This window comes from Nipponia nippon, unplaced genomic scaffold, assembly GCF_047370975.1.
Source record: "Nipponia nippon isolate SJK-2023a ecotype South Korea unplaced genomic scaffold, ASM4737097v1 scaffold_7, whole genome shotgun sequence".
Taxonomy (NCBI): Eukaryota; Metazoa; Chordata; class Aves; order Pelecaniformes; family Threskiornithidae; genus Nipponia; species Nipponia nippon.
In genome coordinates, this window is record NW_028262391.1 from 9,790,700 (window position 1) to 9,807,127 (window position 16,428).

Below are 16,428 nucleotides of genomic sequence, written 5' to 3' on the forward strand. Positions count from 1 at the left end.
CAAGGGAGCACTACTTTAGCCTACCATTACAGCGGCACAGGTAACGTGTTGGAGCCGTACGTTATAGGAACCGGCGTAAATATTACGCTACGGTAAAGCTTCAGGGTTTTGATCAGGAGCGAGGCTATTGGGGTAGGGGGAAGCAGCACTGCTAGCTCCATGAGGATCAACACGTAGAAGCGATGTTAATAGTCACCGTCCGGAGCGGATGGCAGGGCTGCTGGTGCCAACCCACTCCCCGAGCCCCAGCGCCTGCCCGGGCATGCAGAGCGCGCGCCGCATGCCGGCACCCCCAGGCCGCCTCCGCGCCACAGCGCCGCGAAGCCATGCCAACGCACCCTGCGCCCGCGGCCGGCCCTGCGCCATGGCCGCCCGCGCGGCACCCTCGGGGAGGGGACGGGATGGGATGGGACAAGACAGGGGGGACGGGAGGGGAGGGAAGGGGACGGGAGGGGGCCGGCGGGGCGCGAGGGCGGCGGGGTCCTGCTCTGGAGCCTAGCTCTGGGGCCTGGCCCAGCCCGGCCGCCCCCGTGCCCCTTGCCGGGGATCGGGGTCAGGGGGGGAACCGGGATATTCCATTTCTACACATTAACCCCAAACTCGACTCTACGATACAGCTACATGCCAAGCTAAAAGGTGAAAGGTCATAGTACCAGGTCAAAGGTTGCCTCGAGGGGTCGCTTCAGTGATTTGACAGCCGACTGAGTCTTAATTAGCAGGCAGCGAGCACATGATGGCAATGGCCAGTGGGGTCAAGCGCATTAACATAAACAGCAAGCAGAGGTGCATCATGGGGGCAGCAGTGCATTTGGGTAGGTGAGAAAAAACAAATAAAAACAAATCACCGGATGCCGTGTACAACGGTAACAAGACTAGGCATGCACGGGGGGCCGGCGGGCGGCCCCCGCGCGGGCAGGGCGGGCAGGGCAGGCAGGGCGGCGCCCGCGGCCGCCTCCCGCCCCGGCCACCCTCCCGTGGGCAGGCTGGGTGAGACACGGGGCGCTCACGGCTACGCAGGAGCGGAAACGGGGCTCCCCGCAACCGGCCACCGTCTCACCGCCCGCGCCGGCCGGCGGTGGAGCGCCTCTCGGGAGCCCGCGGCCACCGCCTTGCACCACTGGCGCTGCCGCTCCCGCTCCTCCTGGCTGCCGCGCCCCAGCGCGCCCACTGCGCTCCTCTTCCCACACCCCCATGGGGCTTCAGCACAGACAGGACAATATGCCACCACAGCCCTCCTCGGGGTGCTGTCCTCTCCTCGCTAGGAAATCAGTCCCTGAGTAGTTCCAGATCTGGCTGCTACAACTACGAGGTTTGCTCTAGTGCCCTGCGAGAGTTGCTGACAGCCCTCAGGTGGGGGCCGGGGGAGATGGGCTACAAATGGCATTAACACAGTAAGACTTCAAACTAAGTCTCTACAAACATGGACTTACAGTAACTGAAATATGGGTTTATCTATCTGTGCAACTAGATAGATACAAATCTACCCACACACAAACATACAATAAACTATATATACATATATGCACACACACGTACACGCACGCACACACATAGGCACACATATATGTACATATAGGTACTCTGTACATCAGCAGGCAAAACTAGTGAAACACCTTAACGATCTGAAACTACTTAAGAGCAGATCTGGCACCACATGCTGAGAAAGCTCATTGCACTGTGTAGTGACTGGGATCCCCGAGCACACGCACCCCCCTCCAGCAACAACAGCTAACACATCCATCATTTTCTCTTGTCAACATACGTCTATTCCAGAGGTGTTTTCCAAACTCACCATGGCAGCTGCAGTCGCTGCTGCCTGGGCAGCTGCAGCTTGGTTAACCTGGTACTGGGCAGCCTTGATCTTGGCTTGCAGATGTGCAGGAGGGTGAAAATATTTGCACTTTTCCCGCGAGCATCTCCCTTTGATGTAATCCATGCAGACAGTGACCGTGTTGTCGTTGGTGTCGATCATCGCGCTGTCGGCAGGGTGGGCAAACCGGCAGTCGTTCTCTCCCCTGTTGCAGTTGCCACGCTGGTACTCTCGACATACCTGTGACACCGGGAAAAGAAAATCGCTTAATTTGGGTGATGGGTGTCGTGGGCATGGCTCAGAGCGGAGTCCGGATTTCTGAACGTCTGCGAGAGTGCCACGAGGACAGGTGCCCGGCCCCAGGAGGAGCAGAGCGGTGCTGGGACAGTGGGCTTGGCTCCCTGGTAGCAGGGACCTGGCTTCTCTAAAGCCACTTCTGATGTCAAAGAGCATCAAAACCCACCAGGATCAAGAGCCAAGCACACAGCAGGTCAGAGATCACCCCAAGCACCACGGTGCTTGGACACAGTTGCACTCCACTGCGATCTCGCCGTGCCCAAGTTAGCAACGCTTGATGCATTAATTAAGGTGACCAGCCGCAGGTGCTGGGAGGATGAGTGCATGGCCTCTCCTGAGCAGCCCCACCGGACGGGCGCTTGGTGCCCACGCCAGGGAGTGAGCTGCACCCGTCGGGGCATGCGGTGCCGCACTGCCCTCCACGATCCAGGCGTCTGCCACGAGAGGGCAATCCAAAACCCTCAGTGGCAGTGGCTGCCTCTCCTGGGCGGCCTGGCGATCGCCCTGCGGATCAGCGGAAGGTGGGCTGCGTTGGGAAAGAGTGGAGGCTGCAGCCAGAGCGGTCACCAGTCCTGCTGTCGCACTGCCGCCGCACGACAGCAGCCAAAGCAAGCTGAAGGCATCAGAAACCACAGGAAGAAACCTGCTTGGCTGGAGGACATCCCCCTGCAGCATCCCTGCTGCTGGTACGCAGGCTTCAGCCTGGCTCTGAGCCGGCAGAGACCCCTGCCAGACCTCCAGCCACCGCCAGCGGTGCAGACACTAACTTCACCACCAGTGTGACAAGCACTGGCTCCCTCTTCACACACCTTGCAAACCCTGTATTTAAAAAAATGACGTGTGTTCTTTTCACAGTCAGCTCTTCACAAACCGCAAACAAAAATGCGTTTGTCATTTTAGTTTTCCAAAGGCTATAGGAAACAGAAAGGGACAAAAGCAACCAAGTTTGTATAAAAATAAAACCACTTTAGTAGATGGAATTTCCTTTTAAAGGTGGGTGCCCATGAGCTTGGATCATCAGTATTTCCTCAAGGACCTTGGCTCTGATCCCTGCAACAAGCCAAATTTGGTTGTTATTTGGTTTCCATCCATGCTAGTGCTCTAGCTGCTTTTTAACCCTTGTGCTGCTTCAAGTACCAGTTGCCCATCATCTAAGACTTACGAAATACCATCCCTGAATGACAAGAGCAATGCCATTTGTGAACCCGCTCGCAGGAAACATCCATTTCTCCAGGGTCATTCCAGCATGACCCTATTTATAGTCTTTTTCCATGCAGTGACAGACTCTGGAGGTATATTTGCAGCAGAGCCATACAGCCAGTTCAGGCACCGCCATTGCTCTCGTTCATCCCCATGGCCCTACTGCTCGCAGCTTGGTCCTTACAGAACTGTTTCTGCAGCACCCATGAAACAGATCAGGGAAATTCCTCAGCTGGAAAATAACCCCTTGCCTTCCAGGTAATTCTTCAGCCAGATGTGTTCCCTGATCTAGTCCCCATGCAGTGACACAGACCACTTTGCCAGCCAGCATGACACAGGGAGTGACTGGGGAAGGAGGTGGCGCCTGTTTAAGCCACCACATACAAGTCTGTGTCTGGTATCTGTCGCGTGCTAGCACCATCCCTGCTCACACGAGACTCCTTGGTCTCTCTCCGCCCTCATTCTCAAGCATACACCAAACAGAGCTGACGTATCATTGCTTCTCCAAGAGAGCTGTGCTGGGTTGGCCAGCCCCACTGCCTACGTTATGGCTTGTTCTCTTTCCTCATCTAGGAATATTTTCTGTGCCACGAACCAGTGTCTTCTACCCAAACACAGGCCTCCCAAATAGACAAAAATGGATAGTTCCCTTTGATTACTTGTTTGCAGTCTAGAAGTCTTTTCCTCTGAAGATAAAGGGTGCAACTAATGTCAGCTGACTGTCTTTGCTCTTTGTCTTGTATTGGCGATCCACAAAACCGAGGTCTCAAAACCACTCCACATGTAAACAAGAACCACTACATTAATAAAACAAAGATGATATATACAAATTCATATATAAGTGTGTGTGTGTATATATATATAAAAGTATCTATATACACAGAGGGAGAAAGAAAAAGAAAATGCATCCACAGATAAGCTAATTTTATCGTAGTTAAAAACCAAAGAAGAATGACCAGAAAACTGAAATAGTTAGGCAGATAGAGATAATCTTTGGCATGTCCAGAGCAAATTTTCACACAGCTGTCATGCAGCAGCTGAGATAAGGCAATGAATGGCTCGCTCTCAGTGCCCCTTAACAGATCTCTGAACGATGGTTTACAGCAGTCAGACACAAACCATAATACTGCTAGTCCTTTTAATCAGTGTGACCAGCAGTGGCTTTTCAACCACTGTGGTGGTAGCCAAGAATGTTTCCAATTCTTGTTTATTTAAAAGCAAGCATTGAAAATGGTATTATTTTTTGCCACAGGCACGCAGTAATATATCATTCATCTGCTTGAGTAAAGAGAGGCACGGAAGCATGATATGTTGTCTGGTCTTTCAGATCTGGAGAGCTTTCATTTAGTTATTTATTAATAGCCCTGTAATTAGTATCATAATTTTCAACTCAGTATGTTAAGAAACATAAACAAAAGAGGCACCTGTACGTCTCTAGCCTGTCTGCAAAAATGCTGAGTTAGTGCTGCAACATTACTGATTCATCGTAATTCACTTAACTTGTTCTAACTTTGGGCTGAGTTGATTTTGATTGCCCTGCTGGGATTCAAGTTGCCCACCCTGGTGGGGAGACAACCACTGCATCACTTCAGCTACAGCAGAGGTCCCACACTGCTCACCTAAAGCGGGCAGAGGTTTGGTTGGAAGGACATGGACAGCAGAGCCGAGATCCCTGCCCTTCCATGAGCAAGTCACACCTCCTGTCTCCTTCTCTGCATTGAAGAGGATTTATCAAAATGGGCATGTTGTTATCCAATACGTTCTGGACGTTTAAACCAACGGCACCGCAAGGTCAGATTTCCTGATTACCCAAGATCTGAAAATCTCCAAGAACCTCTAAGCTGCTTCTTTCTGGCAAAAAAAAATGGTATATATGAAGCAAGCAGGAAACAGCAGCTTAGTTGTGGTCATTCTTGATTCTTGAATATTTCTAATAGAAAATTATGGCATTCAAACGGAAACACATGCGTTTTAAATAAAACGGTTAGGCAGTTCCTTTATCTCTCACTTCCCTGTCCTTCTCGCTCTTCTTCTATTTCACTCGAAGAGCCACACTTTTGTTCAAGATATTTCTGGCAGGAGAGGAGTGTGAGGAAGGCTGCAGGAAAAGCCTCAACCCATGAAATTTCCACCCTGAGATCCAGATTCCTTACGGGAGTGGCTGAGCACACTGGACACCCAAACATCTGCATGCTATCTGTACAGGCGACACGGTCCAAACGCATATGAAATCAATCCTACTGCTAGTAACAGTCACCGACCTTATTTTACAAATATTCATATTAATTCAGGAGACTAGGCACACTGCCTGACAGGTCTGTGTTGTCTGCCTGCTTTCCTTAAAATCGCAGGTATATGTATTGAGAGCTTTTAGTTGTGGAACAGTCTGATTCAGTATCCCAGAATACGTGTGCTAACTTAATTAATGCCACAGTACATCATTCTTGAAAATAAGTATTTAAAATTCTAAGCAGAACAAATCATATTCCAAGATTAGATGCTAACATCATAGCGGTTATTTTTCTCAAGGACAGTTCATTCCAAGGGAGACCAAGCTAAGCCTTATAAAGCTCTCTAATCATGTCATAACAAATGGCAATACCGACAGCAATAAGCTCGCTTAAAGAGCAGGTAAATACATGCTGGCTTCTCTGAGAGGTAACAATCAGACCACGCAAAATTTTTCAAATCAGTTCTGCACTTCTGTAATCTATAAAGTACATTAAAATGTTTTGCTGTTCATATAAAAATGAATTGCTTATTTGGTATTTGTATACTAAATTTGGATACTCCAGATTAAATGACCAATATACTGGGAAGAACTGGAAAATTATCTTCTCACCTACATATTTCACTATTTAAACTGCATTTGCTGAAGGGAAAAAATGAGGAGCAAAAGACACCCCTTCCCCCCAACGGATACTAATTTTGTAAGATAGCAGCGTGGTGTGGAATGGCAGAGTCGGTGGGTCAACCTGGATGTGCCCTTGACGCCAGTCAAAATAAAAAGCAAAACTTAAATAACTTAAAGGGTAGAAGAAGCTGGATTTCTTTAAAGTGATCTACATGGTGCACTGGCTAGGGCAGAGTGAAGGGAAGGTCCCTGTTAGGACGGCTGGGCTGGGGCAGCCCTGCTCCAAGGACACGGACACCTCCTGAGAGTGGAGCCTACTGAGATAAATGCAATTACAGCAGAGAAGGCTGCTGGGTGCTGACTGAGCTGGGACGTTAGTCAACTGGAGAACATGGCTGTAGGTGTCCTGCTCAACTGCGTTCTGGCTGTGAGCTGAGTCCACGGGAGGGCTGGTGCAGCCTCCCCGGCATCGCTGAGGGCTCTCCCCGGTGTGGGGTGCTGCCCCGCGGGAGCTCGGCCAGCACACAGGGACCCAGCACGCTCCTGCACTGCCAGTGTTTCCTGCGGGAAATGAAGCCTGCTCCCGGAGGAATCCCCGCACAGTGCCGTTTCACCAGGAAAGGTGACAAAATAGGCACTCGTCCAAGTCTCAGCACTTATTTTCAGGGGTTTCTAACTTGGCCATCATCTTCCTTTCCATACAAGTTCAAAGCAAAAGCACTAAGCCTTTTTTTAAAATTTTACTGATTTCAGATGTTTTTGCTGGCTTTTCCCAATTGATAAAAATGTTTTTTACAGCAGACTGTGCCCCTGGGTGTTTTGTGAGACTAACACTCTCACAACTCCCTTTCGTGCAGAGGAGTTTGGCTCAGCAGTGTATCAAATCTCTAAACAGCTATATAAAAAGAACGCAAGCGTCCAGAGGATCAAATCCTGCATGTTGAAGTCCCAAACTTCATTAGCTCCCAGTGCACTTTGGTTACAGCCTGCCGACCAGCACAAACTCTGCCCCAGAGGCTCCACGTGAAGAGATGCCCCTGCACAGCCCCTCTCAGGCTCCCACTGACGTACGTGTTTCCCTGGCCACGGGCAGAGCTGATGCTTGGGGACTTTGGGTAAGTCCTGCTCCTGCTTACAAAGAGAAAGTTTTTGAGCCCACATGTCCTCAACACCACTGACCAGCGCCGTGGCCTCTACACGGGTGGAAGCACAATCAAACACAGCAGCTGACCTCGGCGCTGTGACCCAAAGGGCTCCCTGCCATTGGCATCCTCCTCTTGGTACTCATTTCTGAATCTAGCATGATTTATTTATGAATTTATCTAATTGCATTTTGGTTTTAATCCACCCCTGGCAGGTATCCACCGTGAAATAGAGTCCTCAAAGGAAAAACATCCCTTGGTGATTCCAAACAGCCACCTGTGCACCAGCTCGCAGCTTGGTGCGGTTGCCTCTCCTGTAACCTGACCGTTCTTTGGGGAACGCTTTCCTCGGAGAAAACATCTCTAAAAAGGGAAATGATGTGATCCCGCAGAAGGGGAACCTGTGGTGACGTGAGGTCTGAGAATAGTGACAGTGACAGCAGCAGCGGGAAATGCTCGCTGCCAGATGACCCTCCACACTCCTCCCGGCTTGCAGCCTTCTGAGCAGCAGCTTGTCAGTCAGAGATGCAACTAAGAAAAAGGAATTAATTTTCCTTGTAAGGAGAATTAGTCCCTGTTAATGCAGATGCACAGGCAGAAAGAAAAGCACTACAATTGGCTGCATTTTAAAACAGAGATCCTTCTCGCTCCTCCCATCATGCTCCCTAAGTTCAGGGACCATATCCAAGAGCAGAACAACCCACCCCCACCCCCCCATCCCCAAGCCTTCACACCCTCCCCATGCAGAGGAGATGTTGCAGTTCCAGGATCTGAGACCTGCCACTGCACTAACACTACAGAGCGCTAGTGCAGAGCACTGGCCACCGGGGTGGGGGCGGAGGGCAGAGCAGGAGGGCCGGGGCTGTGGGGATGGTCACAGCACAGCTCGGCTCTCCCCACCACCGATGAAAGCTGCTGCTGGCTGCTGTGCGGTGCCGGAGACGGAGAGCACCACCGGCCATGCTACAGGGAGAGCCGACCTCGCCCAGGCGGTGCGTGCCCTAACACACAGCCGTGTCCAACAGACAAATGGGGTGACAGCGGATCACCCCACCTCCTCAGCCTCTCCTATCGCTGCCTTTTAACCACCAGACCTGACCGGGGCTGACGAGCTCCTGCATGCAGGCTGTGCTCGCAGGCTGTGCTTGCAGGCGCGTGGCAGCCGGCGGCACGTCGCTGGCTCACCGCCCACGCTGCCGCAGCGCCGATAAGGTGCCGAAAACACTGTCAGGCCTTTCAGATAAGAAAGATTCAGGGCAAGGGAGAGTACCAGCTAGAGAGCACTAACACTTGTCAGGGTTGTAGCAAGGATGATAAGCCGGCTGCGGGAGGCTGGTAGGGGAGTGCTGGCACCATCTGTCCAGAGCGAAAGTAAGAGAGAGGCTGAAAGCCATCTTCTACCCAGGTAGCTGAAGCTCTGCCCTTACACCCACCCCTGGTGCCCGTGCACCCCCCATGTTAACACCTTCCGGGCACACACTTAACACAGGTTTGAGGCACTCTTGCTGCTGCCACGGTTGTTCCTAAAAGGGCTCAATATTTCCATTTCTTTCTGCAATGGAGGGTCAGAAGCAGAATGGCAAGCATTAACTTACTGTACGATCACTCACTCACTCCCCGTCCTTACCTGTCACCAAGATATGACATTATCAGCTGAAGTGAAACCTGCATTATTTTCTTTCACAAGAAAAATATTTTATATCTAGGAGACATAATAAACGATACAACTTGTGAGAGTAAGTTACACATATCGGCTCCTACCTCCAGCCTGTCTGTCCTCATTAGCTTTTGGGCAGCGGCAGCAGCAGCGGCAGGAACCGGGACACCAGGGTTCCCTGTCACCAGCATCGGGGCAGTGGGCAGGATCTCCGCTGGGACCAGGCCTGGGGAGACAGGCCCCAGGTAGGGGTTGAAGGCGGCTGATGCGTTGGTGGCTAAGCTCGGTGCAACGGAAAACATCGGCTGCAATCAGAGAAAAGAAGAAGAAAGACACTTTAAATATTTATACTTGCCATGCTGTCAGCATAACTTTTTGGCTATCATCTTGAGTACAACAGTGGTGAGTTTCTGTTACTAATGGGAAAGAAGCATTTGTCCTGTTTGTGGGACATGGAGAACACCCGTGCAAACCTTGCACACAAGCGAGACCACAAGGACAAGCATCCCCTGCCAGCCTCTGCTGGTCCTCCTGCTCAAGCTTCCCCTGCACGCCTACAACACGTGGCAGCTCTTGGAGCAAACTCTCATTTGATCCATCAAATGAGACACCATCATAAACGAGCACTCCTCATGGCCACAGGAGAAAGTCTGAGGCTTTCGGAGGGACACGTCCAAAACACGTACAAACATCAGCTCTTGGGGAAAAAGGCATCTGTGCGAGAGCTCCAGCACACCATCAAACCACACTCAACTTCAGACACAGATAAATACATTTCTGACCCTGATGACAGCCAGCACTGGTTCAAAAATTACAGAGGTTTAATACGGGAACATTTATTTTTACAAAATTAAACATGCTGTCCATGCAGATATTCAGAAAGAAATACACTGCATCGAGGATATGCTTTATTTAGACTAAAACATTAAGCTAGAGGAATGGAGAGAGAGCATGCAAATACTGTTTATTTTGTTTGTTTGCTTGTTTTAAAAAAAGGAAGAGTCAGATGCCCTTGTAGGCTATCACATGTTGAGAAGATAATTGGATGTAGAAGACCAAATAATGCTATAAGACCAAACGTGGAACTGTTACACTGCAGTAAAGATTAAATAACTCTTCTGCCCCACTGAAAGCAAAGGCACTGCACTACCACTGTAATTGCCAAATAAAATTTAGTCTGGAGTGTTTATCTTTAGTATCTAAATAAAGTAGTTACTCAAGGCATTTAGATTTTTCTTCCAAACTAATTTTTAGAGGGAAAACCAACTGCAGAGTTAACGCAACTCTTTTTCTCTGTTTCCTATCTGTTTAAGCCAGACAGCATAGAACACCACATGTTTTCGTATTCCTGAGGAAATGACTGAACTGTTTGGAAGCAAGGAACAAGTCCATTTGAAACACTGGACAAAAACACATGGAGAGATTACTGAAGAAAAGAGACTGAAAGTTGTGGAAATGGGGATAATTTCTTTTAATGTCTCTGGTTCTTCATCCATGTGAATGAAAAACAAACAGGCAAATTTTACAGGAAATAAAATATTACTTTTAAATACACTATTAATTAACTGCACTTTTTATTACTGTGTTATCAGCTGTGTAATAATGAACATTGAAAATAAAACTGTGAACCAGTCTGTTAGTGTGTAACTTAAGAGAGATCAATGTTTGATTGAAGCCCAAAATACTCACAGTAGATAAAAGACTATCCCATTTATTTTCTGCTGAGATCATTTTATAGTGATATAAATATCCTATGGCCTTTAGACCACTGCAAAATAATAGCATATTTTATCAGAGACACTTCACATTATTCTGAAACTCACAGGTATTTCGCAATGTGCCGTACACATGTAAATTAGGAGATAAAAGACTATCCTACAGTCTTATCAGCCCAGACTTGGAGCCACGTTGCTGGCAGAAAGAGACCATAAAGCGGTGAAACCTGGGCAGCACACAACCACTTCTCGGTAGCAGAGGAGTCTGCAAGGGCACAAAGCCACTGAACACTCCTGCACCCAGGAAAAATTTCTGGCAATTCAGTGGCCCTGGCAGACACATGGCACAGACTGGATCTCCCCAGGGACTGTCCCCAGCTGCCCCAGCACTGACCCAAGGCTTGGGTGGCTGCGGGACAGGGAGGAGTGGGACGCCAGCGCAGGATCACCCCAAGCACAGCCCTGCCATCCATGAGCGTCTGCCGAGGGTCAGCCTGTAACTGCAAACTGGTCAGAACTGGGACCACGATGCCATGCAGGAGAGGAGTGATGGGGCGGGGGTGGTTCCAGGCCAGTCCAAGCCGTTGGGCTCCTCTGCTGCTTACTGCTCATTTGTTTTCCAGCAAGCTTTCACCTCCCCACCTCTAGAAGCAGAGGTAGTATTTCTCTATCACCATGACCAAACCATACAACTACTTACTGGCCTCACGGTTAGGGCCCTACTATGTTGTACATCATGCAAACCAGCTAAAAAGGAAAAAAGCAGCTCCTGTGGATCTGCAGAGAGAACAGAGGTGAAGGAGGACATAGCCTTGGATGCAGGTCTGTGCTGCCAGATGCCCCATAATCCACATCGTCCCATCTACTGAATAATTCTGCTCTAAAAATGCCTGTGCACAACCAACATGAACCTCACCAGCAGGACTGATCTCCATGGGTCTGCCTTTCAAAGTCACTGCTCACTAACGGGGTCTATCGATTTGGAAGGAGACACTGGGGCACCTCTGGAAATTGGCCCCTGCAGCACAGCAGAGCCACAGCTCCTCCCTGGACAGACAGACAGACAGGCCTTCTGCCAGCGCCCCAGCTCGCCAGCCCCGCAGGATCAGCTGCCCGCAGGGAACGAGCTGGACTCGTTTAATGCATCTTTAACAGTCATCTACCCGAGCACCTGCCATGCCAAGGAAGGCACAAGAGCATACCACATACGCTGACAGAAACACTGACAACCTACAGCTACTTGTGAATTCCAAACACACCTGCAGGAAGGTCTGGGACCTTGCTCTGCTGCAGATTCACACCTGCAGTGTGCAGCTGATCGCCTCTGGAGTGCCGGCGCTCCGCAGAAACGCATGCCTGACTAACAGCCCCGTGGCTCAGGCCCGTGAAGAGCAAGCAGCCTCGGGGCTCCCCGTGCTCCCGGCACCCCCGTGTGCCCCTCGAGGCGAGGAACAGCCCCAGAGCCTCCAGCCACCTTGCAGTCCATCTCTGCTCTTCTGGTCTCACATCTCCATCTTTCTGCTTCTGTTTAGTATTTTTCGCACTATTCCACACTGGAAAAGGCAAATCCAGGGTCTGGCATTGCTATTGTGAAGCAGCACAGCATCACCCACCGATGTGCCAGTACCAACTGATGCGCTAATACCAACTGATGCTCTAGTGCCAAAGCCATAGTCTAGCTGAGCCCAACACCCCGCAAACCGGTTCACAAGCAAGGAGGGCAGAACCGATCCGAGCAGGCAGAGCTCTTCCTCAGGATTTCAGTGCTTGCAGTCAGCAGGACACGCAATCCCCTCTCACCGTCTGAAATCCCCTCCCTCAAGTGCCAGCTAAAGACACATAAAAGACTGAACTAAAAAGGAAAGATGGGAAAAGTCCACAAACATTACTTGCAACTAAGATAATTAAAACATTTATCAAACAGAAATATGAGTGAAAGGATCCTACCGCTTTGCTTACCAAATTAGAGTCTCTCATTAAGTTAGTTCACTTATTTTTATTAAAGCATAGGGTATTGATTTTTGTAAAACAAAACAAACTGACTGAAGCATCGTTAGATGGGATGATATAAATCACTTGCTAGAACACCCTGAAATAACATCCCTTTCAACTGTGCTAAAAAATAAAGTAATTTTAAGGCCAAATTAGTAGGATGACATCCATTTGGAAACACTATTGCTGGGACAGCCAATGGGCCTTGCTATGAATCCTCGTATTGAATGAGACTGAATTCTGAAAATACACAGTCTGTAATGTTTGAACTCAAGTGATGTACACAGAAATTACCCAGGCACGGGTAGGAGGTTTGTGCTGCACTTCAAAATACACTGACTTAAGTTTTGCTTGTTAGGGATGGTGTGAGTGTAGCATAAAGGAGAATTTAAATTTGATTTAAATGTTATCCTCACACTAGCCTCTCTTTATGTTAAAAAGGTGCATTAGTGGGTTTTTTTCATGTTTACCCAAATGTTGGTGTGTGCCTACACACTGCTTTGTATAAACCCCAGAGAGCCGTATTTGGTTACAATTCATGAAACAAACAGGTTAACAGAGAAGAATATTTTAAGCAATGGTTCTTACTGTTGGCTGCATTTTGATTTAAGCTTTCTCATAGTCCCAAATATGAATTTGCTGGCACTAAGGCTGTATCACGGTACTCAAATCAGGAAATAAAAATAAAATTGTGGCATGTGCACACGTCTGTTTTGAACTGTTGAAACTGAAAAATCATTTTGAGGTTGTTCTGGAGTTAAAGCATGTAAAGTACAGCCTGCTTTTGAGCTGTCTAGCTGTACAGACACCTAATTTTGTTTCTGATCTGAAAACCATCAGTGGTGGGCACCAGCCCACAGGCAGCCCCATTTCTCCGGAAAGACGGGAGTAAGGAGCAGGCTGCGCAGCACAGCGTCAGGGCATCCCCTGAAGCACTGCGATGCCACAGCATTTGGTGTCTGCGCTGATGGTGCCTCAGCTCATCTCCTTGCCTTGGTGACACAGACAATTTTATTTAAAGAAAAGCCAATCAAAAGAGAGAAAACAAAATGTGGTATCTTCTCACGCTGCGTTAACAGGTACTAAAGTCAATTTACTGTGACGATCCTACTACAACATTTTCTGCTTTTCTCCCCCACATACACTTTTTCTTGAAACAGCCAAGGCATAAAGCTCTGTGGGAGAATAACAGTTAGATTAACTGAATCAAATAAGCTACAAAATATTTACTGGTATTCTGTAGACCCACAAAACGTGGGGCCAAATAACCATTTGGCACAAGTATGAGAGTCCTTTCTACTGAGATGATTTTTCCTAAGGATTTAGCTATATTTTGAGAAGTATTAATTGTCGCTATGTTTTCTGAAATAAAAGTTGAAGAACTCATCTAACAGAGTGAATATAGGTCTCCTAATGGAAGGTATCTATAGGCAGATTAAACTCCCTAAATTCTACCTTTGCCAGCAAGAAAGGAATAAAAGAACTGTCAGAGAAGTGCTAATGCAGATATATTTCTTTTATACGTATTTTTCGACGTATTTTTTCCTTTGCTGCCATTTACCCACTGGAAGAGAGCACTTCAGCCAGCGGAGCATTGTTTGCCTTTTTACGTAGAATATACAAGCCTTGCTCATACATTAATCAGCGCCAGTCTCGCTCATACATTAATCAGTACCCTCTAATGTCTGAGCTAGAAATTTATATCAAAAGAGTTCCGGGCCAAATTTATCCATAGGTTAGCTCAAATGACCTCTCTGGATTGCATTAGAGAGGGATCAGGTACAGGGTGTTCAGCTCGCAAATGCGTACGTGCATGGCGGGTTGATGCCAATCATCTTTACATTTACTGAAACGAGGGACTACTGCAGAGCAAGAAACTCAGCCCCCGTATTTGACTTTGTGGAACACTGCACTGCGCTTACTTACTAAGGTGTAAGATAAACAGATATGATGTAATATATGATCAGATTTTACTGTGATCAGATGAGAGACTTCTGATAGATTCTCCTTCCCCCACCCCTTGGCTTTTTGTAGAAAGTATGATTATTTCTACTTCTCCTTCTTCCTGCCAAGCCTGAGCTGGGGATCATGCAGGTCAGACTGGCATGCACCATACATCACTCAGGGCAAGCTCTGACAACGTGCTGTAAAAAACAAAGTCCAATTCCAGCAGGTAATTCCCTGAGAAGGTTCCCCTGAGTGAATGGAAAACATCCAATGGGAATCTTCTCAAACGCAGGAATTTCCTAGAGCACATGAAATTGCAAAGGAAACGTCTATGTATGAAAATCCCATGCAGATCACTCAGTTTCTTAATTTTAAGAAATAAGTTGCAAAAAATGAATTAAATTTTCAAAAGATTAACAAAATTAATTAAATTAACAATATTATTTCAGCCAAGGGAGAATTAAGCAGAACAAAGACACACAGACCAGCATTTCATTGTATTTGATTTCTCCACCAGTTACTGACGTTTGTGGGATTTTGCAGGCATGTAAGCACACCTGCAAACTTACTTCAACTATAACTCATGGTACTCATTGATTGAAGCCAAAAAGCACACATACCACAGGCTGCAACGGGGCACCAGGCATCATGGCATTGGCAAGCTGCATCTGCTGGGCCAGCATGGCCATATTCTTCTGCTGAATCAGGTTATTGCGTCCATTTATCTCCAGCTGCGTTTTTAAGTGTGGTGGTGGGTGAAGGTATTTGCAGTTTTCCCTTGAACATCGACCCTGAAGAAGAGAATTGATACAGTTGGCTTAGAAGCTATAGGCGTATCTTCGTACCTTATGTCATTGGCTAAAATGAACACAACGCATCCTGCAGACCTAGGAGGAAAGCCCCTGGCCTCTTCTCTAGGCTATCACATACTGACCAGAGCAATTTGACAATTCTAGTATCAGCTGCTTGCTTTGCTTTTCTAAGCTATGCATTTCTGCAGTACAACTCTAAAAAATACTGTTTCTTTTAGAAGTTGCTGAAGGTGAGCAAATATCAGTTGTTTTGAAAGTACAGCATGCCCATCCGCTGTGTGCACGCGTTTTTGCTCAGTGAAAGCTATGCCCACGGGGACTCAGAACGGCTGCCCCCTGCCCACAGAGCCGCCGCTGGGAACCAGGCAGCTGCGGAGCCAGAAACCCAGCAAAAGAACCGTGGTCTGGCTGCAGCGGTGAGCCTACAACAGCTCACGTGCTACTCTGAAAACGTTAAAGGCTCGCTTCTCTTTCTGCTGTGCAGGGGCGCAAGAAGCACCGAGCGCACAGCAAGACATGTGGTCAAAGTAGCATTATTGCCAGGAAAACAGCACCAGCTCTGTGCTTTCACTAGACCCGGAATACAGCATCTTTGAAGAAAACCTCTTACATATGAAGCATTTTTGTTGCAATTGTGTAAACCAAACAAGAAAATCAGAATTGACTTGTTTCTAAATTTTTCATTAAATTCAGATGTGATAAACAAGAAATTTCATGCACTAATTTTATTTGGATGAAGGGACATTCATCAATTTCACAACCCTTCACATCAAGAAATAATAAAAAATAATTCTATGTACAATATATATCCAAACCCCACTGTACCTCCTTGTTACCAAGTAAACCAGCCTCGCACATAAGACAACCCCGGTTGGTGAACTCCCTTAACGCGGGCTCTTGCTCTGGGTGCCCCAGCTGGGAGCAGGGTGGCTGGTGCTCGGCAGCGCTGGGTGCTCACCCGGCGGCTGGGGCACGGGGAGCTGGGCACGAACGTGACTTCTG

General features: G+C 48.2%; 1 protein-coding gene across 22 annotated transcripts in view; it reads right to left on the bottom strand.

The window, feature by feature from the left end:
- Positions 1–16,428, bottom strand: part of MBNL1 (muscleblind like splicing regulator 1) — a 112,138-nt gene that overhangs the window by 15,404 nt on the left and 80,306 nt on the right. For 16 of the 22 annotated variants that reach the window (XM_087739128.1, XM_087739144.1, XM_087739126.1 and 13 more), the window contains 4 exons: positions 15,235–15,405; positions 9,065–9,265; positions 1,793–2,050; positions 654–707 (listed from right to left, as the gene is read on the bottom strand). In XM_087739128.1, the coding sequence (XP_087595254.1) occupies positions 654–707; positions 1,793–2,050; positions 9,065–9,265; positions 15,235–15,405 (684 nt within the window). The remainder of the gene's footprint in view (positions 1–653; positions 708–1,792; positions 2,051–9,064; positions 9,266–15,234; positions 15,406–16,428) is intronic. The other 6 variants (XM_087739137.1, XM_087739132.1, XM_087739130.1 and 3 more) reach the window with 1 other exon arrangement.